Consider the following 14,329-nt stretch of genomic DNA (forward strand, 5'->3'; position numbering starts at 1 on the left):
CATCAACTACATGTACTACTTTGACATATACATCAATCGACGAACCGCATAACCAAGCAAACACATGACCACAACCTACACGACGATCTACATGTACATGTAGGTGTTCACCATACTCATCACTTCCACTCCTATCGATAGATACATCACGAACCCCTTGCTTCCATCGCCCAGACACAATCCATGTCCGACTGACAGTTCCTGGCGGTCAAGAAGTGCACGAGGAGAGATGCCAGACAGTAAAACCAATCCATTGATCCAATATATCATACATCACGTGTACAATAAATCGGAATTGAGTTTCGACCGATTGGAAGCTCCTTCCCAAAAAAAAAAAAAACGAACCTCGGATTTTGACTGCAAGGGGTGCATGATAAATTGGTTTTTACTATGTATGTACGTAGTCAATGAGCACAACTCTTAGCACATTATTATTGCATAGAATAATATCTAAGGGATATATGTGTATAAATCTCGGCTACCGAAGACATAGCTCGACCAAGACAAAAAGCAAAGGGCACATGGCATGATCGACTTGATCATTGACAACTGACATTCACCATTATCCCTCGCAGAATGCATACACACTATAAGCTAATTACTGCCAGGAATTTTTCTCCATAAAATAGACTTCTTCTCTCAGACCCGAACCAATACGGTGGAAATGTAATCTGGCATTCCGAAGTACTAGCAAAGTTTGAAACATTCCTTCTTTGACATGTTTCTAGAGATTTTTCTTTTTTTCAGCGCCTGCTGCGGTAAACCACAAAAAAAAGAAAATAAATAATGCGTACGTAATCAATAAATAAAAATATCTAGGGCTGGATATTTGCCAGGATATTGGTAAATAGCGTTCATTCCGGAGACCGAGAAAACGGCCGAGCATTCATTATTGCTGGGATAATTTGCATTTAGCTATATCCTGCTAAGATAATAATAATAATAATAATAACAATAACAATAATCGGCGAATTGCTTGTATCAAGTGAGACGACCAATTGGAAGAGGGGGCGTGTTCCGCGGGGACGATATAGTAATAGTACTATTATACCCAGACTATATGATGATTATTGTAACAGTTTGAACGCGGCACAACTCAAAGCCGTAGAACTAGCATGACGACTCTAAAAAAAAAAGAACTAACTAGCAAAAAAAAGAAAAGAAGATCCGCAAAATCCCTGACTGAATACGTAACCCTGATGTTAGCATAGACTGCATAGTCGAGTTCGTGATTGGGGCGGCCAGCGACTCGCGAGCCCTAACTTCCAAGTGCGGCGAGACTGACTCGTGAAAAAGCAATCTTTTTGAAACGATAGCCTAGAACGGCGGGGGGTTAGCTGCTCCGATTTGTTATTGTACCATTATTTCCAACCAGGCTAGGGATGGCCCGCTGTTAAATTAGAATCTCAACGGTCTAACGGTCGCGAGGATTAATAGTTGACTGGTTTTAAAAACCAACACTTGGCCACTATATCCGTAGAATGCTGACTCGTAACTATCGAATGTTATAGCCTTAAAAGCTGTCGATAAGAACCGGCAAGGATGAATCTGCCGGTCGAGCCGGATTCGGACATAAGTACCCCTGTCGTAGGATCATCGGGTTCGCTCTGCCTGCCACTTAGTGTGTCTAGCTTGAACATTGTGTGTGTGTCTGTCTGTGTGTGCGAGTGTGAGTGTGACAGTGCGACATGATGTGTAGAAAAAAAGAAAGGAGATTGCGCGCTGTCCTTCATTACTCGGGTCACAACAGTTCGCTCTGAGCATGACTCGTACACTACAGCTCGACACAAGATTTTCTTTCTAGCTTGTCTAATGTCCAAGCTGTCCAAGTAAAAAACCGAGGTGGCAAGTCCTGAGCCGCAGACGCAGACACAAACCCAGCTCGCACGTACCCATATGTCCAACTACGTATATCCAACCACCCGGTTCTTGGACTTTTAGAGGCGTCTAGTTATTGAAGCTGTCGGAGAATTTCTGATAGGCCTGTCATTTCTCGAGTTCTGGCGAGAATTTACATAGATCACAAAGCACGTACAATGCATGCCGGCGCGAGGCGGGCAGTGCATAGACTGGGTAGTGCAGCCTGCAGTTTGGACTCTGCAGCGCATGTATATCGTTGCATTGTTCGAGACCAAGTCTTCTTTGCCATCGCCGATCAAGTCGAAAATCCCTCTGCGGGGACAAGGAACAAATACACGGGATCTGCCTTTTTTCTGATCACTCTTGTAAAGTTTGATATAATATTAAATTGGCAGAGCAAAACACGAAACTGTTGCGGTCGGACCACGAGGTTCCGCCGTTGTGCCGCGGGGAATGCAGAGTTGGTTTTGCGATGGATCAATTTTCTTGTCTCCCCACTTCTCGAGTAGGCCGCAAACGTGGTCGCATTCCAACGAGGATGATAGGTATTATTGGCGCATATTTAGCAAACCCCGACCGTTGTGGCCGCCAGTGTCCACACAATTGATTAAGGTTGGCCGTTTTAAGAGGCTATCCACATAGGGGTCCATAGGGTCCATGACTCTATTGGACGAGTTAGTGTGATACCCTTGCTGTGGCGAAAGTAATATTGTCAAGACTCAAGCCGGACTTGGAAGATGACCAAGTTCCTGGCTACGCGTAGTGAGTCGTGGCAAGATGGGTCGAGAGCTATGCCGTACATATCTTCCAGGGGTGATACATAATCTTCCCTCATGGAGCTTGGCCGTTGTGAACTGACTCAAGGGGTGGAGCTGGAGCTCTCGACCGTTTCCTCTCGAAACCTCGGTATCTTTCATTTAGCTTTCAGAAAAGCTCGAGCTCCTTTTTTGATTATGCTGAACGTGGGTCTTGCGCTTTTTGTTTGAATAGCAATAATGACCCTTGGATTCCGATGGAGGCTGGTGACGAGCAACCGGGACCGTTGATCCACCGTTAAAGATGATCACAAGCTTTCAACCTGCCGCAAGCAAGGATAACCGGATACCAGGTGACATTGACCCTTGATAGGCGGAGATTGGACCAACGTGGTCCTTCGGATTTGACTCGCGCATGTTTGTATAGGACTTGTCTCTGACCCCTGAGCTTATCCTGGTGCAGAGCGCCATGCTATTCGATTTCAACGAGAATAGAGCGGTGCATAGAGCTGTCTGCTGATGCACGGGCTATAAAGCGAATCTGAATTGCAGCAAGAAACTTGAAGTCGACGCGCGGAAACGTCGACGTTGTTCAAAAGTAGTCAAGTGATCGCCGGCTTGTGATTGGCTGCCAAACCGACACATTCATTGGCATGCACAGTAGAGTTTAATTACCAATAAACAATAATCGCATGTTCATTTTGTATACTCCGTAGACTCTGTAGACATGCAGGGCGGTCTCTAACGCATCAATAGTAATATTAAATATGTACCTAGGTACGTACTCCGGACTGGCGGTCGGCTAATGCAGCGGGTGCATACACTCCTGACTACCAACGAACTAGTTACTCAGCAGGACAATAATAATATTAATGCTGTTCATTATTGTTATTATGATTATTGTTCATGATTGCGTACTGCAAGATGTCATCTGTCCAGTAAAAAAATACCAATGTAACCCCTTCCAACTTCTCAACATGATCTACCCGTTTTTTAACATCGAGTGGATCAAATACGAGCAAAAACCTTGGTCGCACGGGGTGCCCGCATCGATTACCCCTTCCGGTCTTGGCCTTTTTTTCAAAAAGCATAATTAGCTCAAACCTACGACTAATAAGAATAAGCGACCGAGTTCGTAGATCCGAATCCGAAGAAAAAAGAGAGCTGTTATTCCAAAATAGGCAAAGTGCCTCCCGATCGGATCGTATACGCTAGGCTGTATTAGGCTGTTACTCAAAAAATGGGGTTTGGGGCCAACTCTCTCTGCTTATTGGTGGTTATCTACGCGGGTTGAACTGCGTATTAATAATTAAGCACGGATATCTGTACAATAATGCAGAATAATAGTATCTACTATCTAAATGATCGCAACTTCTTTTTGTTAAGCCAGTACCCTGTAAATTAATTAGGCGACAACAGTACCCAAATAATAAACTCTGTAAAACTGAATGGATTTCTTGCTGTAACGACGGAGAAGATCGACCGCTTGCACCGATACGGCAAACAGACCTGGTTTCCGTCGGTGGGGCAAGATCCATTTAAATCCTGAATGAATATCCTGGCGGTGTGATCATAGTTTCATCCATACTGTGTACTCTGTATTCAGTCGACCTATTTTAATAATTTTATAATAATGCCGCATCGGCAAACTACAATAATATATACTCCATACCCCGTACGCCACAGTCCTTTAACAAAGAAGGAAAATGCCAAGGGCATTGTCACAGTGCATGCAGGTGCATGCATATCGTTACGGGTACCTGTGGGGGTTCCAATAGTACTGGTTCGTCGCGATCTTTTTTTTGTTCTGGAACATTGCCATCCTGATCCTCGCAACTCAAAACTCATAAATGGGAATTACTCGGTTCATCAAGATACTACGTACTCCGTACTCCGTACGTACAAAGATTTGGGGCAAGAGGATCATCGTAAGCGATGATGGATAAATTAAGTTTACAGGGTTTCTGTTGGGAACTTGCCGTGTTGGAACATGTCCTTGCCAAATTGAGCGACTGTTACACACACACACACACACACACACAAATTCGGTACTTGTCTACAGCTATGTAGTGCAATATAAAAACCGTTTAATATAACAACCGAGGTGCAGAGCAAAATTATCATGTTATCCAGGAAAGAACATTAATCAACTGTATAGTCTACACGGAGACGGAGTAGATTTTACCCTGGTGAGATCGCCGATGTCATGGACGTGGAGGCCTGATCTGTTTCATGGAGACAGCAAAGGTTACAGCACCAATGGCAAGCTCCCGCTGTCTTGTCCAGTCTTGTCCAGTCTTGCCCAAAAACTAATCCGATAACGTGATCAATGCGGGGCGGGGCCGAACCTCTAGCCAATAAAACACGCAAAACACGCGGGTGCGATCTGAGGCTGGGGCGCTAGTGAGCGCTAAATCTAAGTTCGCGGAGACCGGGCCCAAAGAACGGATCCTCCTAAACCAAAATAGGCAGTGACTAGCACTTAAGTCGCGGCGCCACGGGAGACCAAAGAACGCGCCGTCGGTAACAAGCTGACAGATCCCAATTTTTGGGTATTTTTTTGACTTTGGGAGACGGACCCAGGCTGACCTGTCATAAACCCTGGGCCGATGGGCTCCCTGCTAGCTAGAAGAATAATTCTCCGGCAGAGCAGGGTTGCACCAGCGCGATGGCGTTGCACTTGTCGTCACTCGCCTCGGTAAGAGTTGAGTACGGCAGTCTTTGGGTTTGTGCGAGTGTCCACTGTCCACTGTCTCACAGCCTGCTTTCCAGCAATCTGGGTGTGGGAGGAGCCAGGCTGTCAGCAGTCCAGCAACTGCCTGGTTAGGCAAGCTGGAGCCTGTACACGTAGGTAGTTCTCCATAGTCGAGTCCATGCTAACCTTGGTTCGTCTGTCCGAGTTAGTACTTAGTACTTCGTAGTACGTAGTTGTAGTGAAGAGATCCAGACGCCTGGGTGCTGGGTGCTCCCAGCCCAGAGGAGAATTTTTCCCTGCAACGCTCGACCAGCGGAGTGTGCGCGGGCCAAGGGCGCTAGCCGTGTTTGGAAGTAGCCTCTGGCGGCGGCACGGGGCCTGATTGGGCCGTGTCGACCCGCCACAATGGCTACCAGTCTTACTCGTACTAAGTGACTAGGGAGTCACTCGACTGAGTCGTGAGTGTCCGTAGTAACTAGTCGGGAGTTATGTTACTGCATGATATTATTAGTACATTATTATCAGCAAATCCAGTTTACAGAACCAATCTAAATAATAATATTAAAAAAAAAAAGAAAAACAAGAATAATAATTAATAATAATAGTGTCCATGGCAAAAGTAACAGCTGACGCCAAGGCCAGAACAGGAATAGTCTCCAACCGCGAGGGATCGAAGCCAATTCCTCAGGCCCCGGCCCGCGCTAGGCCGGATCCAGCCAGACCCAGTTCCAAGGACGCAGCAAGTGGGCCGAGCCATGCCGGCAGGAGCCCCACCCACCCATCAACCGTCACGCCGTCACCCACTCACCCGCCCGTTCGCCTTCCCAATAACCACCCGCGCCTTCCTGCTCTGCTGCTCCTGCCCCGTCCCAAGGTCCAACGTCTGTGCTGCTGTTAGTCCTCGTCGGTCCTTGGCAGCTCCCTCGATCTTCTTCTTCTCTTCTCCTTTCTGCTGTCCTTGCTGGTCCTCTTGTCCACACCATCTCGAACCATCGTCCCTGCTAGCAGGACGAGACAAAAAGAAGAAGAAAAAGCGCCGGTGCCACGCCTTTTCTTTGTCCTCCTGTCCTGGCCCCGAGTCCGTCGACTCGTCCGACAACGCCTATTGTATTCTTCACGCCCTGAAGAATCACCAACTTTCTTCACTTTCTTCACCGACTGACTTCGTATGACGACTTTTTGATGCATCAATAAACTACACACTACTCGCGTCCGAACTGTACGTCTTACGATTTCATCTGACCACCGTCGTCCGACTAACATCGTCGTCTCAGTTTCTTCCCTTTTCTACATTCATCTTAACACACAACACAACCATGGCTGCGTCCAGAGGGCTCATGACGCCCGTCAACGAGACCGAACACTCGGTCAGCCGCATCAGTCGCGAGGGCAAGAAGATCACCTACAACTTGAAGGTCATCCAACAACCCGAGCGAGCTCGTGCTTGCGGTGCCGGAGCAAAGTGTAAATTCATCTTGTCCGGACTAGATAATATTGGACGTTGCTAATAATGTTGACAGCCTCCGCCGACCGTCGTCCCGTCGATCCTCCACCGGTCGTGGAGCTACGCGTTTTCGAAGCCGACCCGGAAAATGACATGAACCAGATCGACATTACTTTCGCTTACAACGCCAACTTCTTTTTGTTCGCAACTCTCGACAATGCCCGTCCCATCGCCCATGGCCGCGTCGACGGCCAGCCTCCTACCTGCCCCGTCCTGACCGGTGTCCCTGTCGCCGGCATTGCCTATCTGGATCGCCCTTCCCAGGCTGGCTACTTCATCTTCCCGGATCTGTCTGTTCGCCATGAAGGATTCTATCGCCTCAACTTCAACCTGTACGAAGAAGTCAAGGATGGAAAGGATCTGGATAAGGACACGCCCATGCCGTCGCGCGAGAGCCTCGCCCCATCGAGCAAACCTACTGCTCCCAAGACCTTCCTGAACTTTAGACTCGAGGTCAAGTCGACCCCTTTCCAGGTTTACAGTGCGAAGAAGTTTCCCGGTCTTGCTACCAGTACCGCGCTCAGCCGCGTTGTCGCCGAACAGGGCTGCCGTGTGCGTATTCGACGTGATGTGCGCATGAGACGCCGTGGCGAAAAGAGTGGCAAGGACTATGGGGAGTTTGAAGACGACCGTTACACCCGGTCTCCACGATACACCACCCCTAGTCCGATTGAACGTCCGCGCTCGACGAGCAACAGCACGGTCGAAACCGCGTACCCTTATGCAGCCCAACCACAGCGACGCGATTCCATCCCAGACTTTCACGCTTCCCAGGCTCTCCCACCACCACCACCGCCTCATTCGACCTTCCAGCATCCTGTTGGCCCTCCGCCTCCTCCTGCTCCATCTGCAAATGCTCCTGGCTACCTGTCTTTTGGGTCCGCTCCGTCTTACCAGACACCTCAACTGCCCGCTACTCCAGGTGGTCCTCCTACGCCTGTGTTTGCTCATTCTACGCCGCCACACTCACGGCATTCATCCAACACGTCCGAACGAGAGACGATTTCCCAGCCATATCCCTCTCGCTCTCATCTGCCTCCGATCTTGAACCCGAAACCAGTGGATCCTCCTGCTTTTGGAGACCACATGGCCGACCGAATAACATATCAGCCGTCGCAGCCAACGGCTCGTCCTCGCACGCCGTCGCTTATGCTGCCGCCGATCAGCTCGCTGGGTCAGTTTTCGTCTCCTGCTATGCATGAGAGTGCTCAACGGAAACCGCCATTCTACCCGATCGAGACGTCTTTGTCGAAACGGTCGCACGACGATTCTTTTGGCCGTGGCGAACATCTTGCACACAAGAGCATCCGCTCTGAAAATGAACATGCTGTCTATGCAGGGAAACGCGATACCTTGGAAGCTGCCCCACGCTGGGAGGGCTCGTCAATGGAATATCGACGTGCGAACGGAACTATGACTACCAAGGTACGCCTTGAAGTTTAAAAAATGGCAACTGCCTACGATATACATTTATTTCTCCACGGAGAATCTATACGAGGTGTTAAGGTCTAGTATTGGCGTTCGTTGATTGTTGGCCGGAATGCTATAAATTTTTTTTCCTACCTGGGGTTGTTACCGAACGTCTTCATGTACATTTTATCCCTTGGATTCTGATCAGCGTTTGCTGTATACCACTTGCTGCTCGCCGAGCATTTCCTACTACCATACTATACTCTCTCGCTTCTTTCTTTTTTTATGACATTCTTGTCCATGTCTGCCGTCGCGATTTTCTATCTTACTTTCTTTTTTTCTTCTTGGTTCAAGGAATGGGATTGTCATGCATTCTAGAAGAGTGACGGCAGGTATCCCAGGAGGATAATTGTCTAATGGTTTTGTTTCTTTGGATTACACTTCACCTTCTGTGTTTACCTAGCTTTGACTTTGCATTTGGTTTTGTTACATGTTTAAATTATAGGTAGGGAATTTGCTTTGGTATATAGGAAGACATTTTTATTGTGATTGAATGGTGATATAGTGATGTAGTAGTGATGTAGCGTAGTGAATGTAGGGTATTGATCAATGAATTCTTGGTGGTATGAGGGGATGTAGTATGTACATCGTGTCGCTGTACTGGTGATAAGTATAGTAATGTCTGACTACCTGTGTGTGCACTATTGATCTGTAGTCTGTCTCTTTCTAGTCACTAGACTGTCCGTTGTCAAGACTAGGTACGGAGTAAGTAGTAGTAGTCCGTGGTTGTTGCGGGGAACCGGCGAGGCGGCCCCAAAGAATTAGTCTTATCCGCTTCCAGTATGCCGTAAACAAACACCTTCCCTCTTTTCTTCTCTCTCTAATCTTATCTCATGCCATCCCTGGATGCAAAGCCACGTTTTTTTGTTTTGATTTTTGATTTTTGGTATTTGGTATTTGCAATGCGGAATATTTATTGAGATTCATCTCCGGTGGTACGTACTTTTACGTTTGCTTTCTTTCTGATTGTCTACGGTTCATGTTGGTGTTGATGCTGTCGCTGTGCTTGTTGCCATGATGAAAGAAGTGATACTTGCTACTACTATTCACCTAGTAAACCCATTGCTAACATTTTTGTTTTTTACTAGAAATCGTACTACATCGACGTCGAAGTCGAGTTTGATTCACTACAAACAGATCCGCTGCTGCAGCGATCGCTTCTTTACTCAGACCCAAACACGGACACGGAAATTTACCAGGACAACTTTGACGAAGACGACATTTCCAGAATTCGCACGAGTTTAGACGAAGAAGAAACAACAGGCATGAGCGTCGACCGACACAACAACAACAAAAACAGCAACAGCAACAACAAACGCAAACTCTCGCTCATCGAGCTGTCCTCCTCCGACGCAGCGTATTTGTCGTCGTCAGACACGTCTGGCCGGTTCGACGATGCGAATGAGTCTGACGCTGGCATTGCCGATCTAAGCGATCCTCTTTCAACAAGCAAAATGGTAGCTGTCACGCCAGTTGCTCTTGCAGACGATGAAGAAAAACTCGAAACGCGCTCCGTCCACTCTGCCAAACGCGGACGCTCGAATAACTGGCCCTTGCAAAACGAAATTGCATACGACGAGAACGGAATGCGCATTGAGCGGGCAGCCGCAAAGCATGTCCCACCACCAGTAGGAAAAACAAGTACAGAAGTACGCCAGTCACGGTTCATCGAGGGTAGTATGAACGACCGCATCAGCCAGAAACCGCCGAGTATTTTCTTTCAAGACGAGCTGCTGCCACAAACAGCACAAATCGAAGACGACAGCAACAACAACAACAAAAAACATGTCGAAAAGAGATCGTCGGGTATTTTCCGTTTTGGGAAAGCCATTGCATCCGCGTTTCACCCGTTTGGCGCTTGGAATGGTAGCAACAACAGCAGCAACAACAATGCTAGCAGTAACACAAATGCAGGAAAATCGCAAAAAGATGTAATGAAGCAGCGCCAAGTACGCGCCGAAAAGGCCTACGCCGAGCTCAAAAAGTCTGGCTTCAAGGGTACTTCTTCTTCTTCTTCTGCTGCTGCTGCTGCAGGAAACCACAAAGTCGATGCCAACATTGCCGACCAAACATGGAAAGCAATCCAAGACAAAATGGACTACAAATTGGTACCTAGCGGCGGCGAAAAAAGCAGTCGCATCTCACAAGACGACACGCTTATCGCAGAACCACTCAAAAGCGTGTCCAAACTAAAATCCTTTTCTGAGCTGCGCAAACGTACATCAACACTGAGTATTCCGGCGGCGATGCGTGTTGTTCGCGACGTTTCGTCACCGGTTAATCTACAGGTGTCGGAGGAGCATGATGGCACAGAGCAACATCGGATTGAGCGTCGCCAATCGCGCAAAGAGTTGAATCGGCAGGCAAAACTGTTGAAGAGGGTGAGCAATCTCGAAGACAAACTGCTGCGGGCACGACGCGAGTTGCGCGAGTTTTCTGTCCTGGAACAACAGCAGCAGCAGCAGCAGCAACAACAACAAGTTGTAGTGCCGACTATCTGTGTGGACGATTGTGTGGACGACTGCGTGGATATTGTCAAACACAGGCAGACGCTTCCGACAGTTCCTTCAGAGAGAGTGCTTGAGGAGCAGGGCATGCTACTTTGCGAGGCAGAGTCGGTGGCCCCAGCACAGCAAAAAGCCAAATGGCCTCCTGTCGACAGTCTCTCGCGCAAACGCAAACCCAACATTGGCAATACTGAACTCGTGCCTGCCGCAGAACTTACTGACCAAGACGTGGAAATGGAAATGGAAGACTTTGATGCCGACTGCGGAAAACCCAGTAGCAATAATATCACCACCACCACCACCACAACAACAACAATTACAACACCCAAAAAGTCCAAGACCAAAACCAAGTCTGAAAGCAAGGACAAAACCCCAAACAAACTCAAATCAAACCGTGACAAGCGCGCTTCCAGTCTGACGACCAAGGCTAGTCAGAGATTGAAAGCGAAGCAGTCCTCGCGGAATCTACGTCAGACCAGCACTACACCGAATCACGACGCTGGTGATGGTGAAGGGTACAGGCCGCTGCAGCAGTTGCAGCAGCAACAAGACGGAAATAATAATGCATCTCGCTCTCCTGCCTCTGTTTCTGCTACTGCTACTGCTGCTACAACAACCGGAGAATGGATGTACGAAGGCGCTGAAAACATCCCTCCAGTCCCTCCAGTCCCCAAGGAGCTCTTGCAATCTGCTAATGCCAACAGCAAAGAAGCAAATAAGGGCGGTATCAAAACAGGCAAAGACTCAAAACGGATTCCGTCGCGCGAGTTTGCATGGCCAGAGGATATTTTCTGATCGACTGGAAGAATTATGAAATGGTCTTTTTTTTTTTCTCTCTTAAGTTTTAGCTTTGATATGATGAACAGCATGTGATGACAGACACAGCACGTGGAGTTAGTTATAGCCATGTTTTTTTTTTTTTTCTTGACTTGTTATGGTTACATACAGTCTAATGAGTACTACGAACAATGCATTAGATCAATTGATGTTTGCTGATTCTTAATATTTATTATGCCATAAAAGTATACTATTACACAAGCCTCCCCTTCTCCACCCCTCCTCCAACATCCACAACACCGCCAACAACAACATCATCATCATCCACCATCACCGGCGGGCCCGTGAACTTCTTTCGCGCATACGCAAAATACCACAACACACTAATGGCTGCAAACCCTGCAAAAACCACACTCGCATAATTCATTCCACCTGCCGTAACAGGCAGTGCCACAGGCATACAAAACAGGGCTACAGAAAAGGCCACCCAGCAGACAGTCGTAACATTAATCGCATACCCAAACCTTCCCAACGAAAAGGGAGAGTTCTTCACAGCGCGACGGCCGCGAATCACAGAAATCAAAATGGGCACGCCGTACGAAGTCGACAAACAGATGGTCGCCACGCCCGTAAACGAGTTGAATGCAGCGCTAGATCCGAAATAAATCAGACCTAAGAGACAATCCACTAGCGTGGACAGAATCACAGCGTTGACGGGCACGTCCAGGGTCTTGTTGACTTTGGACCAAATGCGAAACCCGGGGATCGCGCCGTCGCGCGCAAAGGCATAGGTACACCGGCTTGCAGCTGTCAGCGAGCCGATTGCGGCAAACATCATAATCCCCAAGATCAAAAACAGCAGGCCGAAGCCGCCGGCGGCGGAGCCAGTGACGGTTTTGAAGGCGAGGCCGATGGGTTGGCCGTTGGCGACGGCGAGTAACACGTCCACAGGCGGTAAAGTGAAGAGCACGGGGATCAGGTAGACGAGCCCTGTAATACCGGCGGCGACGACGGAGAGGACAATGGCGCGTGGCACTTCGAGATGAGGATTTTGCACTTCTTCGCACATGGCGGCGACCATGCCGTAGCCGGTCAGCGTATATGCTGCTTGCAGCAGGCCGACGAAAAAGGCCCAGCCAGAGGGCCTGTCCAGAAAAAAAAAATTCAGCAATCAGCTCGCCCAAATAATAATACAGAAGGATAACTCACCACCCACTGGCCGACGCATCATAATGCGCAAAAACAAACTCGCCCGAGCGCCGGTGGTCCGCCATGGTCAACAGCGTCACCAAGATAATAACCACACTGGCCGCCGTCCAGGCAATACACAACTTATTAATCCAATCCAGCCACTTTGACGCAAAGATATTCACCAGCGCACACACGCCAATCACTGCCCAAAACATGAGAATGGTCTGCCACTCATTCGCCACAAAATCCTCATTCCACAGCGAAATCGCACTCAGAATCAGTTGCGCGCCGGAAAAGTTGATGCTCAGTGTGACCGTCCAGTTGCCCACGAGCGTCAGCCAGCCGTCGATAAACGACATGAGCGGCGCCCACTCGCGCGTCGAGAGCATGGCGCTCCAGTAGTACACGCCGCCGGCAGTTGGATACACGGCGCAGATCTCGGCGAGCGAGGCGGCGATGGCGATGGAAATCAGCGTGACAAACACCCAGCCCCAGATCACGGTCACGGACTGGCCGTCTTGTAGCGTGATGTATAGGGTGGTGCTGAGGCCAAAGGGGGCGGCCATGATGGCAAACGACCTGCTCTATTGGTAAGTACGACGTAAAAACAAGAGCAGAAAAAAAAAGGAGACGTACAGGCCCAGCACGCTCAGCATGCCCAGGTGCCGTGGCAGCTCGCTCTTGTAGCCCATGCGCTCGAGAGCAGCGTCGGCCGAGGACGTCATCTCGATCGTCATTCTGAACGGATCAGAGCATTAACAGGAGAAAGAATACAACCAGAAAAAAAGGTCAGGAAGGAGAAGCAGGGAAGAAAAGGGACACTATCATGGTAGTCACTGAGACAGTCCTAACGCAAGTCCGGAGAAGCAACATCCTTATCTCGTGGTCGCGAGCCAGAACCCCGCATTGAGACTAGTTCCAGAACCTCACCCAAACCTAGCCAAACCAGAGTTGACAATTAACTTCACTGTTGGCTCTGACTACGCCGGACCGAGTAAGTGCAAGGAAGCAAAGGCCGAGAAGGACGTGAACCACACGGCGCAGCGCGTCAATCAGAACTGCGGCCGACGCCAAGCCGGTGGGGCTGATAAGAATGCAACCTTCTAAAGTTCTAGTAATATGAACAATATTATTAATGTATTATTATCTAGATACAACAGTTGAACGAAATTCAATGTTTGACATTGTTTGTTTGTTTTGTTTGGTTCTAATATACGTGGTCAAGTAGCACAGTAATGGTAAAACATGGCGGGCGAAAGTAGGCCGCGCCGACCGTCGGGCTTGGATGGTGTGGTGATATCTGTCAGGCAGAATATCTGGTAGTGTGGTCGAAGGTAAAATGGTCAGGGCGCGATGAGGAACTTTTCCCAACACCACCCAGCCGCGGTCTCGTATCTATCTAACAATGCCGTCAATGGACAGCCAGCGACAAACTTGTTCAATTGGCAGGGCTCAAAGCAACAGGGTCATCAGGATCATCAATCACGTCGGAAATATAGACAGGTGAATGGATGGAGGTGAAGATGAAGATGGGAGATGAAGATGGAAGAGGAAGATGAAGGGAAGGGAA

The 14,329-nt window shown here is 48.6% G+C and overlaps 2 protein-coding genes across 2 annotated transcripts; one reads left to right on the forward strand and one right to left on the reverse strand.

Annotated features, from left to right (window-relative positions):
- Positions 1-6,626: 6,626 nt before the first annotated feature.
- On the forward strand, positions 6,627-11,586 carry TRUGW13939_09541 (uncharacterized protein; the record flags this gene model as incomplete). The annotated part of the gene is made up of 3 exons (XM_035492663.1): positions 6,627-6,774; positions 6,831-8,239; positions 9,373-11,586. The coding sequence occupies 3 exons, from the start codon at positions 6,627-6,629 to the stop codon at positions 11,584-11,586; spliced, it is 3,771 nt and encodes a 1,256-aa protein (XP_035348556.1).
- A 235-nt stretch (positions 11,587-11,821) lies between these two features.
- On the reverse strand, positions 11,822-13,496 carry TRUGW13939_09542 (uncharacterized protein; the record flags this gene model as incomplete). The annotated part of the gene is made up of 3 exons (XM_035492664.1): positions 11,822-12,713; positions 12,778-13,338; positions 13,396-13,496. The coding sequence occupies 3 exons, from the start codon at positions 13,494-13,496 to the stop codon at positions 11,822-11,824; spliced, it is 1,554 nt and encodes a 517-aa protein (XP_035348557.1).
- Between the last annotated feature and the right edge of the window lie 833 nt (positions 13,497-14,329).

This window comes from Talaromyces rugulosus, chromosome V (genome assembly GCF_013368755.1).
Source record: "Talaromyces rugulosus chromosome V, complete sequence".
Taxonomy (NCBI): domain Eukaryota; kingdom Fungi; phylum Ascomycota; class Eurotiomycetes; order Eurotiales; family Trichocomaceae; genus Talaromyces; species Talaromyces rugulosus.